This window comes from Eutrigla gurnardus (genome assembly GCF_963514095.1).
Source record: "Eutrigla gurnardus genome assembly, chromosome: 9".
In the NCBI taxonomy this organism is placed as follows: Eukaryota; Metazoa; Chordata; class Actinopteri; order Perciformes; family Triglidae; genus Eutrigla; species Eutrigla gurnardus.
In genome coordinates this window covers 23,533,188-23,551,643 of record NC_139923.1, presented here as the reverse complement: position 1 = coordinate 23,551,643, position 18,456 = coordinate 23,533,188, and the positions used below count along the sequence as shown (strand labels likewise).

General features: G+C 47.6%; 1 protein-coding gene across 1 annotated transcript in view; it reads left to right on the top strand.

Annotated features, from left to right (window-relative positions):
• The first annotated feature begins 1,056 nt into the window (after nucleotides 1–1,056).
• b4galnt4a (beta-1,4-N-acetyl-galactosaminyl transferase 4a) overlaps nucleotides 1,057–18,456 on the top strand; it is a 113,101-nt gene continuing 95,701 nt past the window's right edge. Inside the window, exon 1 of the mRNA XM_084016988.1 lies at nucleotides 1,057–1,279. Coding sequence (XP_083873114.1) covers nucleotides 1,138–1,279 — 142 coding nt within the window. The 5' untranslated portion in view covers nucleotides 1,057–1,137. The remainder of the gene's footprint in view (nucleotides 1,280–18,456) is intronic.

Genomic DNA, 18,456 nt, shown 5'->3' with positions numbered 1-18,456 from the left:
GGAACAACCGGAGCACATGGATCTCAGCTCCCCGGTACCGTGAGTCGGGACACATCCGAGTATTTTTTTTCTTCTTCTTGTGGAGCCTCTCTTGTTTTGTTTGGCCGCCATGGAGCGTTTTATACCCACTGATCCTCGCGGGGCTTCAAACCAGCCCGAGTGTGGGGGAGACAGCTGATCGCCCCTCCTCTCCTGGACTACTAAAAAAAAAACGCGCTCCATCTGAATCCTGCTGCCGTGGATCGGAAGAGTCTCAGTTCCAGCCGTGGTTTAACAATAGATGGAGCGCAGAGGATCTGTGACATTTTGATCCCTTGCCACCATTCAGGTTACTTTCCCACCGGTTCCAGCCGAAGTCCGATTTCTCTGAAGGCCTTTTAATTTCACTCGCAGTCACCTGGATGGATAAAAGCGCTCGTCTGCTCTGCAGGAAAGCTGTGTTTCTCTAAGGAAGTGTTGCAGCTCGGGATGCTCTTCTCCCCTCGCTCCTCTCTGAACTTTGCGCCTCCGTGGCCGGGGATGATCCCCCCCGAGTAGCCGATGAAATAATCAGCGTCGTGGTGTCAGCGAAGGCTTGAGCTTCAGGGGATTTGTGTTAGATTAACGCCGGACTGCTATTTTGTTGCCTCGGTCACACTCCGGACTTTAGCTGCTTTTTGATCTGCAGCCTTTTTCCCTGCTGCCCCCCCTCACCCCTCTCTCCAAAGAGCCGCCTGGAAACTCCAGCAGGGGAAGCCTGTTTACAAGCCACGCTATTCATAGGGGGAGAAATGAGGAGGTGGTGGGGGAGACCGGGTTGCATTCATGAGCAATGACTGCCGCAGAGGTGTTTGGACCGAGATCTGAGGATACGACGGGTTTGGCGTCGCTGTCCCCTCGCGGATCCGCGGGAACGAGACGCGCTCTGAGGCTGTAGTTATAGTTACCCCCCCTCCTCCTGCTCCCGTTTACTCGGCAGGCTGTCTGCGATGCCGTCGCTGTGAACCGGGAGAGGAAAAACATTTTTTTAGCAAGAGCCGCGGACACCTAAAAAAAAAAAAAAAAGAAGGCAAAACATAGCTTTTTTTCTTCCTTCCACCCCCCGGACCCCGTTTTGACTGAACTACCGGGCGGCCACCGGAGGATGTTCGAGCCAGGATGCTGCGCTTCCCCGTGAAGAAGATCCGGAAGCAGTTCAAGCTCCTGCTGCTGCTGGTGCTGCTCACCTCCGCCGTGTGGTTCACCTACCTGCACATCAACCAGGGCAAGAGCATCAAACTCCACTTCAACTACGGGAAAGGTAGGCTCTCCTGGGGGGGGGGGGGGGGCACTGTCTGTCCACCTCATGCATTGACGTTAGACATCCATGCGTTGGGAAACATTTAACATCTGTATGCATACTGTACACACACCTCGGGAGGTGAAACATCACTATAAAGTCACCACTCTGCATAGTGAGCTCCTGCATGAATATTATAAGAATAATATTATACAGCATGATAAAACCACCATAAATAGAAGTGTCAGACACCAAAACTGGTCAGTACAAACTCTCTTTTTTCTCCTCCTTCTAAATATTATTGGGTGCATGGATTTATGACCAATGCTGCCCCCCCCCCACCTCCCTTGGGCAGTGTGATGGGAAGGACTAACACAGAGAGAGGCGGCGCGCGTGTCATAAATTAACAATGGTTTCCTTCTCAGCAAAGAGCCCTGTGGTGTCGGGGGCCAGGTCCAAAAGGCCGGACCCCCGCCTTCAACATTAATAATCAAAGGGGCTGTTCATAAAGGTGGCTCCGGAGGTCAGCGCCGTGCCAATCATGACTTGGAAATATATCAGGGGGCTGAAGGAGGAGGAGGGGAGGGGTGGCATTGCTCCACCTGCTGCTGTGGTGCTTTTCCTTATTACCGATGCTTGATTGTGTTCAGCTAACTGTGCACAGCGTGAACGGCCGGGGTTGTAGCGGAGAGTGTTGTGGAGGGAGAACGGCTACTAATGAAAGGAAAACTGGTGGAAGGTGCTCGGCGATGTCATCACCTACCACAGATTCAACATGGGATGCCGGTGTACTCTATCTCCGGCAGCTGTCCGTGTAAAGTGACACCCAATGATTATGATGTCCTTGAAGGGTGTATGTCGCACACACACACACACACACACACACACACACACACACACACACACACACACACACACTGACACACTGACACAGGGATCATTTCATTGTCTCTGATCTCAGCCGTGGGGGTTTTCCCAGCAACAGACTGGATTTAGTTTCCTGATGATCATTTTGGTCACTGCAAGCTAAAGTGAGTTTGTGTTAAAAACTTAACTAAAATCGTAACAAAACACTATTTAACTCTGGATTATGCGAACCGATCCATGAAAAACAAATCTCCATCATTAAGCCTCATGTGGGATTTAGTGCAGAGCTGAATTTGTATCTCTCACGTACACAGACACTAAAGTTGATGTAATTAACGTTCACTCTCGGTCTCGGTGGGTTTATTGCGCCGTGCGTTCTCCAGCCTTTGTGATTGTGAACATGAACGTTTCCAGAGAAATCACAGAGCCCGTCGCACGCCGATGTGTTTTCAATATCGCCGCGTTTTCAGGTTCCACGTCTACGACTCGTCTAGGAAGGAAGGAAGGAAGCGGTTATGCTGTACTTTGCCGTTCGGCGTGTCTAATTGACTCTCTTCCATTAAGCAGGCATCTGAGCAGGGTCAACTCACTTAACCTCTTATGAATAACATGTCCCCTCTCACACCAAGGGTTTCTAAGTGAGATGTAGCCATTACTGGAAATGGGGCTCTCTGAAGTGTGTAAATATTCATATGAGGCTGACAGTTATTCTTTCCATGCAAAAAAAAAAAAAGTCTTCATTGATTCTTAGCAGCGAGGTGGAGCAGGTAGGAATAATGTAATATCAGTTTTTGGCCTGAGTGCTCCCTCATTTGCATATGAAATGACAATTTGTCAAATTTCCACTCCTTTTGTTCCCTCTTCAGGGAGAAATTGGTTTCATCTCAGCCAAAATCCTCCCCGACGCACACGAATCAGCTGCCAGCGCTCCAACCACTAGATAATAAGTCTCACTGGCGTGTGGCCAGCAGACTTATGGGAAACGTAAACATTTTTGGCATGAAGTGCCCCGTTGAGGCGGCGTCTATCTAATTGTGGATAATTATTTTCACAAGCGTGTCCGTGTCGAGCTGATTGTTTCGGACGAAGCCCGTCAAGTGTCTGGAACTCGAGCACCGCTCACCTCGGCGTGCTCGTGTGTCGGCCGGCCGGGTCGACATAATGAGGGAGCGGAGGCCCGGAGTCTTTGAGAAGAGCTCTTTCATGGTTGCCTACACGGTCTTCGCGGCACACAAACGCGGTTTTGGAACGCATTGTGTAACGCCACGCTTTGTGTGCGTCCTGGAGGCCGAAAGTACGCGGCGAATACATTTTCTACTCGCTGAAGCATTCGCCGCGGCTTTGAAACGTGCTTTGTCCACGTCGACTGCCTTTATCTTCTTTTATTGGGATTTTTTTTGGTGCACTGCTTCACCATCACCAGCTGCAACTGCTCTTTGCATGTGTGCATGCTGGTGACACAAATATAATGGGAATCCAGTCATGGAAAGTGTGTGGTTGGACTCCGGGCAGTGAAAGGAAAGCAGGTGCTGATTACCTCCAGCTTCAAATAGGAATGCTTTTCTTTTTTACCTGGCTAGTGACATTTACTCGGTTTAAAGGGCCGGAATGCCATTAATAACCTTAACCTATGCATCCAGTGGATATAATGGAAACCTTATGTTTAACACCAGCCTCCCCGTACTCCTACGCGGTCGTTAATATCACACTGTGGTCGGTAGGCGGGGGAATCCATCACGCCGAGGTGTCGTCGGGTCATTTTGATTAGGGATCGTCATCAGTCAGAGCGCCGAGCCGGCCGCAGACGTCTGGAAATGGACCATCATTTTCTGTCACTAAATAATTCAGTACAGGATGGAGCTGTGTGATGGACTGGTGATTGAATAGTGATGGCCAGCGCACTCACCTTTCTTCTTTGTGTGTGTGATTTTATATAAAGTAGAGAGCGAGAGAGAGAGAGAGGAGTGAAGGATCCAATATCGGGGAGATAATGGCACACATTAATAGTCCGATGTGAGGGATTTTTATTTCTAAACTCCAGAAGTTGAAGTTCTTACAGAACCCCGTGAAACAAGCTGTGGGTCGCGGAACATGCAGACTACCGTTTGTCGCCAGCATATGCATCTCTTATTTATGAATGGAGCAGTCAAATCAATATAACAGCACAATGAGCAATACCGAAGGGACTTTTGTAAACAGCGTGGGTATTTCTCGGCCCATTTATTTATCTCGTCTTAAAAAGCCGACGTAGCCGTTGTAGCTGTGATGATGGGGGGGAGGGGGGGAAGGTATAATTAAATAGTTTGCAGAATGCACACTGGCCAGACTATCCTTATTTAATCAGAATTTCAATGAGGAAGTGTGTTGGCAGGCGGTGCTGCGGTGCATATTAGATGAGTGCCACATTTATGCGGCCACCCAGTTGTACAACAGCCCCCCTGTTCTCCCAGCATCAACAGGTCCGAGGAGGAGGAGGAGGAGGAGGAGGAGGAGGCTGGCTGCTGCATACAGGCCTCTATTGATCAGCTACGATTACACATGTGGAGGCGCACACATATGCGTAAACATGTTGCCTATGAATTTGTAAAATGGCGTACACACTTCGTATTGTCCTCGCCCTGAAGGGATGAGGAGGAAGTCGGGAAGGGAGGGGGGGGGGGAGTCTCGGGGGGTGCCCTCCACAGATTGGCTGCGTGGTTGCCCATGGAGACGACATATGGGAGCGTAACGTGTTGGGCTGGTGGGATGTTTCAGAGCTTATTTGATCAAGGCGGATGAATTCGCAGGTTTGGAGGGAGGTTGCATGCGTGGAATAATCCACAGAGAGGCTGAACGTTGTGTTGTACTGATACCTCCTCGAGAGAAACACACACATGGCTTGTTGTTGCATCTTAACAGCAACACCTTCAGGCTGCCTCGCTGTCACGGCAGCCGTGCCCTCCGATGTCACCTACCCTAATTTTAGCTCCTGCGGTTCTCACCATCGGTCACCTCGACAGATCCGCTCCTCCGTCGTCGGTGCGTACGAGGTGGCTTTGATACGTACACGGCTCCTTTTCACGTCATCATTTATTCATGCAACAATGAATATTGTCAATTACCTTTTTGGGATGTTGTGAATAATGCAGCTGCTCGGTGCCCGCTTGCCCCGTCGGTGAATCGGAGCGGTTTGTTTATGGAAGGTCAGAACAAAAAAAGATTCAGCAAAAAAAAAGAAGCTATTTCAGAGTCATGTTGTACATCTTAGGTGTGCTTGTGACAGTTTCATTTAGCAGCCTTTTTATAGGAACGGCAAACCCAGCGTGGGTGCAGTCTGCAAGTCTGCATCAACAAAGTGGTCTGGGCATTTTCAACCGAGGGGACATGTGTGAACCCAGCTGGGTGGTGCGGCTTTTAAAGATTGCTTCCATTTAGGAATGCTGGGCCCTTCATGTCGCCGTGGAAGAAGCTCTGTTAATCAGATGAAAACGGGGAGGAAAAGAAGCTTTTCGTCCAGAGACATCCTGAAAGTGGTGAAATTACCAAATTGCAGCTCCGCTAATGTGGTGATTTATATTCTTTTGCGGCGATACTGTTTAGCTGGCTTAACAGTAATATTTCTGATCCTGAAACCTGTACGTTTCAGTCATAAATTGAAAAGTGGAATCTTACACAATAGCTCCGCTTGTCCTTGAGAAATGATTAGATGTAATAACGCAGATAAAGGGACGCTGGTGTATGGGAATCGGTCGTGTCACGTGAAGAGACCCGACTCTTTGACGTGGGGCTTCATTTAAAGGGTCCTGTTATAAAAGCATGCGAGTCGGCCCGTTGTTAGCTTGTGTCTGGGGAGCTGGGATGTTGACTGTCACAAGCTCAACCATGAACCGGCCCCACAGCTTAACTGACCAGCCCAGTAAATCTCTCTCTGGGTAATTCCACAGCGAGGATGACTGATGTCCCCATAACAAACGCACACTGCATCCTCTGTGTGACCTGTCTGCTGCTGGAGGTGGAGACAACATGCATGTGCTTATATTTCATACTTGACGGCGTCAGATCGTTCTCAAGTTGCTTTTTGGTGCATCCAACATTCACATATGTGGGAATGAGAGATGAATGGAGGCCGGGTCGGAAGGGGGAGCAGAAACGTCCGGAGTTGGTTAACCTCCGGGTTAATGAAATGTGTGTCGGCCTGCCCAACGAGCCACCATCAAGGTACCAGCTCGGCCCCATGCAGATGAGAGCTCTGGCCCGCTGCCACCGCTTTGCCGCAGGAGATTTGTGTCCGCGTGTGAGTGTTGGAAAGATTTAGCGTAAATGAGAGAGGGGGGGGGGGGGGGGGGACGTGTTTGTGCGATGTGGCTTGTTTTCTTTCCCCGAGTGGGTTATTGCGTGTGTCTGCGAGCTCGCACCTCCTCCATCTCGCTGTCGTCTGCACTTTAGCCCCAGTGTTTAGCCGAGCAGAAGAGCGAGCGGCTGAATGATGGCACTGTCTGCCCGCTGGCACACTTGCTGTGAAGGGGTGGGGGGCATTTGGGGAGGAGGAGGTGGAGGAGGAGGGGGGACGGGGCCGAAGAAGGACACCCTTCTCACGCAACAGGTGGGACCTGCAGCAGGATGCATCAGGGAGAGGATGTGGCTGTGACTTATAACACGTTCCTAACAAGTGCGCACTCTGTCTCTACCTAGATTCTCACTGTAAAGGGTGGCGCCACCTTATTCAGCAGCGGCATCAATTTATCAAATAAATCAAATAAATCCTCTGTAGATTTTAAACCCCACACAATTTGGACTATTTACTCAGATGGGAGACACGGAGGAGGAGGAGGAGGAGGAGGAGTGTGAGTCGGAAGGCGAGTGAGTCGGTGTTAAAGAAACGAGAAACCATCAAGGAAGCGAGAAAGAATGGAGGGCGACAGATGTCAGGTGGGAGTATGGACTGCAGACGACGGTGATCCCTGTCATGATGGGATTTGTCGGTTTGCCCCCCCCCCCCTCCCCTGCAGAAGGATTTGCTTTCATAGGGTTCCTATGCAGCGCCGGGCTGTATCAGCTATGGTGTTGCCTTACTGTAAGCGATCCGGACGTTGCAGGATTTCAATCAATCATCAAAGAGTGTCTGTGAGTGTGTGTGTGTGTGTGTGTGTGTGTGTGTGTTGGCTCCCTGCTGCTTTCTGTGGCGGTGGTTAATGGAAAAGGTCACCTCTCCTTGAGGCTGTGCCGGCCGGCCACAAAGACGGAGAAAGGGATCAGAGGAAGTGGGACGGATGAACCTCGGAGACCGGGAGAGACAGGGATGGCCGCGGGTGTAATCAGCTTTTGTTGAAGAAAAAAAAAGTCATAAAAATGGATGTGATATAAGAGGGGTGAATTGACCGTGGCATGCACGTCCCAGTGTGCATCACTCTCCGTCGTTTTCCCCCTCGTGTTCCCTTTCACCCTTGTTTTCTTTTGAAAAATCTCCGTCGCGCACATTCCGACTTCTCAATGCTCGCTTATGAATATTTACACGTGTATCCGAGCACCGGGATCCGGAGGTGGGATAGGAATTCATCTCCATTTCTAAAAAGCTCGGTGACTCTTTCTTGGCGTTGACATTTAACAGCGTTGACCAACGTATCTGCTGTTTGGATAAAACCATATCCGGTGCTTTTTGGTGGCTACATATCCAAAGAGGAAGTGTGTGATGGAGGTAGTGATAACACTCTGACAGCAGCCTCATTCTGCTCAGTGGAGCTGAATCTTGACTTCTTTTATCTGGTACTATTATAGCTTTAAATCCCATACATTCCATCTCACCTATCATCCAAGTTATCTTTTCCCTCCGACTGTCTCTATTTCTTTTTAATCTTATTCTGCTGCGTGACGCGTAGGAGTATCGGAGGGGGCGAGAGAGGAGCGCAAAAGAAGAGAGAGGGAGGGAGAGAGAGAGGAGGACGAGGGCTGCACTTTGTCATTCTTTTGTTTGGCGTCTCAAAGGCCTGCTCGCCGGTTTGATTACCATGCGAGCCGCTTTTGTGAGGGAGCGCCGCATAGCTCGCTGTCAAACACACGCTGCCCTGTTTTCTGTTGCGGCCGGTCGTAAAGGAAGGATATTCACGGGGAAGAGGAAAGTTTCACGTTTACGCTGGAGCCGTGTTTGTGTTTGTACAACTGTGCACACTTGCTGTGAGAGGAGCCCAGCCAGAGAGCACTCAACATCTCTATAATTCACCCTTATTTACCCTCCTTTAGCATCCGCTGCATCATATTTACGTTCTCGTTTATTCCTCTGCAATAACAGCGATACCGATGATGTTTTCATCAGTGAAAGTGCCAGCATTTTGTGTTGCACGATCATTTTTCGAAGCTTGTTTTTTTCTTTTCTTTGACTGACAATCTCCCCCTTTTTATGTTGAAGAAGTTGGTTTTTATTTGTGGCAATTACTGTGGGGGGAAATGATGCAGGCAAAGAGAAGGTTATAAAGCAAGCCGTCACAAAACAGCAGTCACAGAATGTTTCCAAGTAAACAGAAAAAACAAGTGGCTGCTGGTTCAAGGATTATATGTTTTTGGCATATTCTACACAATTCATTTTCTTTGACATACCATAAATCATAAAAAATTATTTCGGTCTATTTTTCTCAATTCTGCATGATATGAAAAGTTAATAAACTCAGAACATGCTTGAAATAGGAATCCATCATCGCCTGCTTTTTATTTTTTGGTGACAGTTTATTATTGATGACATTATTGCTGTGCTCCATTGACTGCTGCGTCAGGATGTCACCTTCATGTGTTTCCCTGTGACGATAATTAAAGTGTGATGCAGCGCTGCTATGGATCATGCATCTTAACACATCTCACTGCACGCTGACTCTGCTGGATGAGGAAACCAATGGATTCTTAAATGACTACAGCTGCACTATGCTTTAGGTTCCTTGTGGCGCTTTAAGGTACTACAACAATATCAGTCTTCATTTTGATCTGGCCCCTCTAGATTTCCTCCCCCTTTGGCAGGATGACCTGGAAAGGCCAATTCTCTCCCCCTCTGCTTCAATCGCTACCAATTACCCGTCTGGGTTTAGGCCAGCTCATATCTTTTCCATCAAATCACCAATAATCTCTTTGCCTCTGTTGGCTTTGTCTCACTGACACCATATCAGGCAGTTTCTAGCGTGATGAAAGCTGCTTCCAAGGGCACCGCTGTAGCTTCCTCTCTCCTGGACCAAAAAGTGATGCCAAACTATGGCTCAGTGAACGGTTCCCATTCTGACCCTCTACACAGCAGAATCTGCTCCCCATAGTTGCAGATGTTGGTTTTCAGCCTTACAAAGCAGCAAATAAATGTGATAATAACGTAAATGGAACTATAATGATACTTCTGCCTTCTAAGTATCAAGGGGACGGGGTAGAAAAGCTAAGTGCTCTTACCTGTAGCTGTTGTTGACGGCCGGAGTTGTGGATTCGCTTCTAAGTGCTTCGTTTCCACGACGGCACGGAGAGGACGTTCCTTAAAAGCTCGTCTGACAGAGACGGCATTGTAAGTCTAATGTCACCGCACTTTCCTCCACCACCTCCTCCGCCCTCTTACCTCCCGTTTTCCCTCCCGCCCGGCAGCTCGTCTTTGTTTCCTTCTCGCTGCTCAGCCTCCGTCTCCCTTCCCGTAAAAATGACACATCCATCCCGCCTCCTGTGGTTTTTTTGCGCATCAATTTTAACATCTACAAAATGAGATGTGGGACAAAAGTGTTCTTTTCATCTGGCTGCGTTTGACATGGGGATTTACCTTCCTCGGCAAAGCAAGACGATTCAACTCTATTATCTCTGTCAAACACGCTGCTGCTGCTGGAAACGAGGGGTATTTACAACACGGGGAGGCCTGGTGCATTAACCTGCTGGATAGAATTATTCCAGCACTTTTTCTCATCTGATCGTGTTTCGGAATTAAGAATCTCGTCAAAGTTTGTGTCAGATATTGCTTTAATTTTGTCGACGTGGTAAGAAAACAAACTATTTTGAAAGCTGTGTATGACTTTAAAGCAATATTTAGTTTGAATGGTGCAAAAACAGAAAGTCATAAGATATTCCAGGTCTGGCTTTAGTCCAGGGGGCATTTCAAAAACTGAGAAAAAGGATCATAATTTAGATTGTGGATCCTTATCGCAATATCACGTTTGATTCTGACATATTATTTTTGGCCAGATATCCCACCCCTGATACTGTGCGTGTTTGTCTGTGGGAGGATTTGGCTCGTTGCTCGTGCTGACCTGAAGTTCACGTCTTATTGTGTCGTGCATGAAAAATCATGCATTCGGCTACGTGCCATAAAAAGTGTTGTTCCTTTGCTCCCTTTAAAAAAAAAAAACAAATCAAGTAAATTGGATGTGCTGCATGGATGCAGAGACAAGACACAATAAAGATGTCTGAATCACAAAAAACCCGCATTATATGGTATTAAAAAGGACTACAGCACCTCCCCCGCCCCCCAACAAAATGATGACTGTGATGTTTCGGAGCGTCGACTTGATCTGCTGGGTCAGCTGCCGGAGGTTTTCCGACATTAAATACACACTCGTCCCTCCTCATCTTAAAGCGACGGCCTGCGTCATATTTTCTTGTGATGACAGTCAGCTGAGCGCTTTGTGTCACGGAAGCACCTGACCTGCAAACCACCCGCTTTCTGCATTATTGCACATTTGTGAGGACCGGGACGGAGATAAGGAACGAGCACAGCAGTTGTGTGTGTGTGTGTGTGTGTGTGTGTGTGTGTGTGTTTATGTGTGTGTGTTTGAGAGAGGGGCAGGACGTCGGGCCTATGCTCCAAAATGTTTCTGTAACTTATTAATAACTTTGTCGACCCGTGCGTCACTAATACCTCCAGACTGTCTGTCTGAAAGAACACCATCGCTCTCGTGAAGGCGTAATTTGTTTACTGTTTCGCCGTGCAAAATGTTTGCCGATGTCAAAACATTAGTTCCGTCAAAAAAAAAAGTTAGTTCTGCATCACATTTTGCCCCCCGGGTCACGAGCAGCACACACTTTGAGAAAATGCTGCCGTAGATGAACACACGACGTTACCATGGTCTCCTCATCACATATAGGGAGTCGCACATTGAACCACATGTTAAATACGGCATACTGCTTGTCTTTTCCCTTTTTTTATGATATATTTACTGGCCTGCGGAGCGTGGCCTACAGCTTTTTTCTCCCTCCGATCACACTGGAATGAAACATTCCACATTCGCCGCCGCTCCTCTCTCGAAATGAACTTTTTTCCATTTTTTTCTGCGCTAACCGTTCCCCGCTGTCTCTATCTCTAAAAACCTCTCCGTTGTTTTCAATTAGACGTAATCGAGTCTAATCGCCGAGACGACGAAGCGCGGCCCGTTAAACTCTCTTATTTTTCATGATTTAAGTGCCAAATTAATCAGCCATTACATCGACTGTTAATTCTGCTTGCCAAGTTAACGCTCGTTATTATAGCAGCTTGTCACCAAATGCACCCTTCAGGCTTTTCTTCTCCTTGTTAAAGGTGCAGCTGACGGCGTGCTCTTCATTCGCTCCACAATGTCAACATCTCTTACAAAATCCGTATCCGACAGCTGCAGTAAAAGCGTCTTCATAAAATTGATTTCCCAGCATGCCGTTGAGATTCTATCGCGTTTGAAATGTTTTGCAGTTCTGCAGCTCCGTGGAACTGTGCGCGTTCTTGTGTTTGCCCACCTGAGGGTGAATCAAGGAGGAAAAAGATTACTTTTTGGTTCCGACCCAGCCACTTAAAAAAAAAAAGAGAAGAAGAAGCTGGAGTTGGTGATGGAGAAAGTGATGATGTGGTTTTGGCTTTTTCTGCAAACAAGGTCGAAGCATCGTGATAACACACAGGAGACCTTCTCCTCCACGTCTCACTCTCTCCTGTTTTTTTGCTTAGAAATTGTAGGAAAGCTGATTATATTGCCAATTCCTACTAATCTGCTTTCAGCCCACGCATTTGTAGGACGGAGTGCACACACACACACACACACACACACACGCACACACAGGGGAGTAATTTGTTTTTCTTTGAGTGCCCTTAATGCTCGCTGCTGCTCTGAATAGAAAAATCATCCAATCAACAAAAAAACCAACAAATAAAGGCCTTCAGCCGGAGTTCAGTCGGTACAAACGGAGTCAGGCTGAAGTTTATAGAGGTCAGTGTCCTCTGTGCTTTGCTGCTCTTCGGTCTTATTTTGTGATACGTGGCGCGTTATGATGATAAAACAGTGTGATGAACGAGTTCATCTATTTGACCTCCTGTATTATTCTCTGCCAATTGCGTTATTTAAATCGCTGCTCGTAGCTAACAGGATCTTTTTCACTGACGCAAACCTGATGATTGCAGCAACACGTTGTAATTGGGATGAAACGATGCGTTTATTTGTGAAACAGATTCGGGGTAATGATCCACTTTCTCTCATTAGTATGGTGAGAGAGGAACGTCTTGTGATGAGAATATTTGACGAAATATCTGTTTCCAGACATATCGGCGTTGTTTCTAAGCCCTCTTACCCTGACGTCTTCACTAACTAGATCTGTTACGAACACTAACACGTTTAGAACCTCCAGTCGACGTTAAGGATTCGCCTAAAAGCAAGAATGTTGATGAATGGAGGCGTTCTAAGGTTCAAAGGTTAGGGCGCTGTATTTTGAAGATTGTGAGGAATAAATAGCGCTGTTAAGCACATGGATGTCTCGACCAATCATATTACAGGTGAACGTGATGTTTTAGTGATTTTGCAATAGTGACATCACAGGTTTTTCTAACGATGACACAACCGTGCTGCAGTACGTTTAACCCGCCTCCAGCTACTTCTATCACAAATGTTTATCACACACTTTGTGTTCACGGTTCAGGATTTGGGTTTTTCTGCCCGACATCAGAGCTCCCTCAGTGTGTGTGCTGTCTCCTCACTGCAGGACGGAAATAACCTGGGAACAGCGTGTGGCATTATGCTACTACTCTAATTACTGCTTCGCGAGATCAGTGCCGGTCGGGGGGCGTGGCCATTCTTAAAAAAAAAAACAAAAAAAACAAACAAACGTGTGGCTATTCGGATATTTCTTACAGAAGTGAATGAAGTCAATGAGTCGTAGCTAGAAGAGGCCCTGAAGCCCCGCCCTGCTGTGACGCTTGTTTATCAAGACTTCCTTCCATCAACAGGCAGCGCTCTCTCTCTCTCTCTCTCTCTCTCTCTCTCTCTCTCTCTCTCTCTCTCTCTCTCTCTCTCTCTCTCTCTCTCTCTCACCAGCCCGTTACCACCACCAGCATCTATCTTGCTTTCTGAGCTACAGTGAGAATGTGTGTTTGTGTGTGTAATAGCACCTGTGTCCTGCTGCAGGCTGCTGTCCCCCTGTCATGCCTGCTGGCACACACACACACACACACACACACACACACACACACACACACCCTCTGCTCATTCACATGCTACCAGGGATTCCCATTTTGCTGCCGAGGTTCTTTTCCTTCCGGGGTTGTGGGAATCGCCACCTGTGGCGTTGACTCACACACACACACGCAAAACGTGCAAACGCACACATTTCGTTGGGCTGGATTTGCCTCCCTATTTAAGCTGAAGGGATTCCGACTCTGGAAGGATTCAGATTTACCCTCCGAGTTTCCAGCTGCGAGGAAAATAGGTGGCGATGCTGCGGAGGAGACATGACAAATAGAGGCGGGAGAATATCATCAGACTCCAGCTGTCACAAGAGATTCATTTCAAGAAAAAAAAAAAAGGCTTAATGTGGACTGTGCATATTTTGAGAACTCACAGACCTGTTAAACCACATCCCACAGAGGTTTTTATTGCTTCTCGCAGAGAATACAAATGTTCCGGCGCCACGGAGGGGCGTTTTTATATCACGTTAATGTTGTCAGACACCGGCAGTGGGATGTGCGAACATCAGTGCAGGAAACCCTGAAACCTGCTGAACACACAGGAAAAGATGCATCGGATACAGGAGTGGAGTGCCATATAGATGAGGCCCGTGTGCGTGTGTGTGGGTGTGTGTGTGTGTGTGTGTGTGTGTGTGTGTGTGTGTGCAGGTGTTTTCGTGTGCTCAAACCATTATATGAAGGACGGTGAAACTACCTGCAGCCTGGATCCACTTTCCGCTGCAACATATTTTCCTGTCAGCGGGTTTGACTCGCACGGCTACATGTGAGTCAGCTGAGTTTGACACCGCATCCCTGTGGACACACACACACACACACACACACACACACACACACACACACACACACCCACACGGAGCAGTGGAACATGAATGAAGTGGACATTAGATTAAAAGTCGAGCTAAAGATGGAGTGGCCGCGTGTTGTTTGTACTCGGCTGAGCATCTCCAGGTCTGTGGCATCGCAGGCTCGTCCTGCCAGCTCTTACTTTAGAGAAATATCCAGGTCAGAGTGTCCCTGCTGAGATTCAAAAGTCCTGCCCCTGATCCAAAAATGTCCAATACGAGTGGTTAGCTGCATCGGCCGAAATCTGGTCGAGCATCGGCATTGAGAAATGATGGGAAAGGGTTGATAGGTAGAAGGATGCTACATGATTCAACCTCTGAAAAGTCGCCTTATTGATTTTACCTTTTTGTAAATACAGTGTTGTAGATGTTTACCTCTGGTCCGATGCCCCCTGTTGCTCTCTGTTTGAGGAATATTATCTCTCTGGCTCGGAGCTACGCAGCCAAACCAGAATACAGAGCAGGGAGTCCATCACCCCGGGGTGAAATGTTCACTTAGTCCGACCTCAACCTTGTGGACTTTACTCAATTAAAAGAAACACGTCAGTTTCTGATCTCTGGGGTCGGTGTTTTGTGTACTTTTCCCGACAGCCTGCCTCACACCATGATACTTCAGGTGATTTCCCCCCCGTGGGGATTTTCTACGCTGTAATAGCATCAGTGTGTAGTTTGAGGAGTTGACGAACACACAGTAAGTGTGAGAATGAACGAGGGAGGAGAGCAGGCCAGCGTTAGAGACGGGGCTAAACTTTTTTCCACTTGAGGTGTTTTATAGTTGATTAAGACCTGGACCCGGACCAGGACCTGGACCAGGACCCTCCTGTAGCCAATTAACAATCAGAGTAGGAGCCTGTTTAACCTGCAACTCTCCCTGGGAAGCTGTAGTCGTCTCCGCCCATCCCACACCGTTGCCCCGACAACAAAGGCTTTTTGGAGTGACGGCAGGCCTCCGTGTAATATTTCACCTCTAGACAATGTGAAGCAATAATCGGGATGCAAACCTTAGTTGTCTGACAGTCTGTCCCGGACCAAAGGGAAAATGTCACTTATCCTTTCTGCTTCTCCCCACAGAGACCCTTTAAATAAAACCCTAAATATCCGAGTGAAACTAATGACAGGAGGGCTTTTTGTTTTTCTTCCTCCAGATGATAAAAGTGACGACAGAAAAATAATCTTGCATTATGGACCGCAGAGACCGGCCGTCTGTGGCTTTTGTGACATCTTCTCCTCTTCGATGATGGATTTTTTTCCTGTAAGATTTTCCTGTCATGCTGTTTTGTTTAGCCGGTTATCTGTGATGGGAACGTTAAATACGCGTTCAAACAAACCCACAGGTGCAAGATAAATCCACAGAAGCTGTTTGTGTTTGTCTTTCAAACTCCGTACGTTAAACTCCCCAAATGTGCAGCTTAAAGAAAAAGAAAAAAAATGCCCCACACTATAAGCTGCCAAAAGAAAAATTCAAGTTCAAACTAGTTGTGTGAACATGCCCCTTCCCCTCCCCGTCTCTCTGGCCCTCTGGTGCTTTTTCTCTGCTCCTCGGCTCCCAGCATCCCCTGCGGTGTTTCCTCTTTAAATGCCTCTGATGCACTAATTGAGAGTTAGGCTGATTGGGGTGTCACAGGGCTTCGGGGGCCATACAAACACATCGAGCCTCGCAGCGCCACGCGGAAGCTGTACCCACCCACATGGTCGCTACGGTAACTAACGGTTAAGACATCAGCGCGTGTTTGTAGCCCACTCAGGAACCAAAAGTAATTATAGCGCCGCGTGTGTGCATGTTGGTTCTGGGGTTAAAAGACATGTTTTTTTCCCATGATTATAATTTCTCTTTGCATGCTCCGTCTACACACGCGTTCTCTGTAAAGGTGCATTAGTAACAATGCAGGCGGCGGAGTGAAGAGGGGAATTCTCTCGTCACGCTTTGCTGCCTCTTTTTTTTTTTTACTACCAATTAACCGGCGTGGCAGAGTGTTCACAGAACGAGACAATTCACCCCGGTGTCGGCGCGCTCGTGTATTCTTCACAAATATTCACGAGTGAGTTCATTTCTCAAAAAGCGTGCGGTTGTATGCGATGAGTTTTTTCGGATACCGCTGGATTCTTGAAAAGACGGCAAACCCCGACGGCCCTCCATCAATATAAACACACATTTCTTTTTAACACTTTGCTAGGCAACTGTTGCTAAGGACCTGTTCTTTGTTTGTGCCAAACCTTTGTTTCTTCATAGCTCCGTAAAGCGCCCACTCATTATTTTTTTTACCACCGTGCCAATTCACTAGCTGTACTATTACTTTTCTTCTTCTCCAAAATAATATATTCTCCTCTCGCCATATTCTCAGGAGTATCTGACAGACAATATAGGGCTCAGTGAATTGCAGACCTCATAATCCAATTTCATAATTCACAATTCCCCTTTCCTACCCGCGTGCCAAGCCGAGAGCAGCGTAAGCACAGAGGGATATGTGCACTGGTGTGTGGACTGTCAGCGAGTATGAGCAGAAGGGTTAGAGGTTTTATACAGCAGGCTGCTCTGAATATAGAATAAAACTGCAGGATCAAAAACATTACTTTTTTTTTTTTTCAGGTGACGTTCGATTCTCTGCACTCCTTTAGAAGTCTGAAGTTTTCTTCCTGGATGTAAAGGGCGTTTCAAAACCCCCTTAGACTCTCTTAATTCCACATTGATTCTTCGTGAGTGAATCGACATCCTCTTTTTATTTCTCCAAATAAGATAAACTGCGTGTGAGCGCGTAAGCTCTCTCCCCCCGAAACCCACCAGGTCCTCGCTAAAGCGTCCGCGGCTCCTTGGCTCTGAACTCAAATGTCTTGGCATCCATTCATGGGTACACAAGCGTGATATTGAATCGCACAAAGGGAGAGAGAGACTTCCTCCCGCTGGGTTTGCCCTCCGTGGCCCAGCGCCCCCCCCCCCCCCCCCCCTCACATTGGGTGGCAGAGAGACTCATCAGAGCCAGAAGAGGGAGACTGGTGATGATGTAAGCCAGGCCCACGGGCAGCACGCCGATTATTCTCAGATAAGACGTTTTCGGGAACGATCGTTAGCGGAGGCATCGTGCCCACGGGGACGGACGTCACCGTTTGACATGGAGGCTCCGTACACAGTGTGAGGAACAAAAATATCTGTGTGCATGGGAGCTCCCTATAATGAAGCAAACAACTGTTAAATACCCCATGAAATGGCACTCATAGCCGAGAGGGGGGGGGGCTGGTACTCACTGAGCTCCGGCCATAAATGCCTGACAGACTTTAAAATCTGTTTTTTTTTTTTAAATGTCGACTCCATCAGAGAGGCAATTCTCCACTCCATAAAAAACTTGAGATAACTTTAGCACACAATTTAGGATTCTCCTTCCCCTCCTGCATATGCTTGGACTTTAATGGTTTGTAAGAGCGTTTATAACAGGAAGCACAACTAAAGTAATGCTGGGCACACCAGCACATCGTTATATACACATACATATTCCAACGATCACACGTCAGGATGTTCCCTTTCTAATGACTGAATCCACCCCATCGTGATTACATCAGGCGCTATCCGTCGACCTCTAGTCATAACTTTGCCGCGGGCTTCTAATAATGCATGAATTCAAAGGTCACGGTGACTTGAAAGTCAAAAAGGCGTTTTTTTTCCCTCCCGTGTGAAATGAATAGCGTTCATGCGGAAGGAGCTGTTTGATAATCACGCCGCATCGTAGGCAAAACACCCGCCAGTCAATACTCCTGCCGTGAGCGCTGTCACAGTATGCGTTTATTAGCACGCTGGCTCATTGACTGGGACGCGGCGGGGGGGTAACCGGGGTGACAAATTGACCAGCTGATGTTTAATGTGGAGCCTGATGTAGGTTAATGATCCTGTGGGAACAAAAGGCTACGATGGCATAGCTTGTTTTTTTTATAATCCTTGTAGGTTTTTTTTTAGATCATATATTTCTGAACACGCATACAAATATGGGAAGCTTTTACCGCATAAATTGCTTTGCTGGACCACCGTCAAGCATTGCATCATAGTCTGTGATGTAATGCAGGGTAGATGTGATGAGGTAAAGTCTGTAAAATTCTTGCACCGC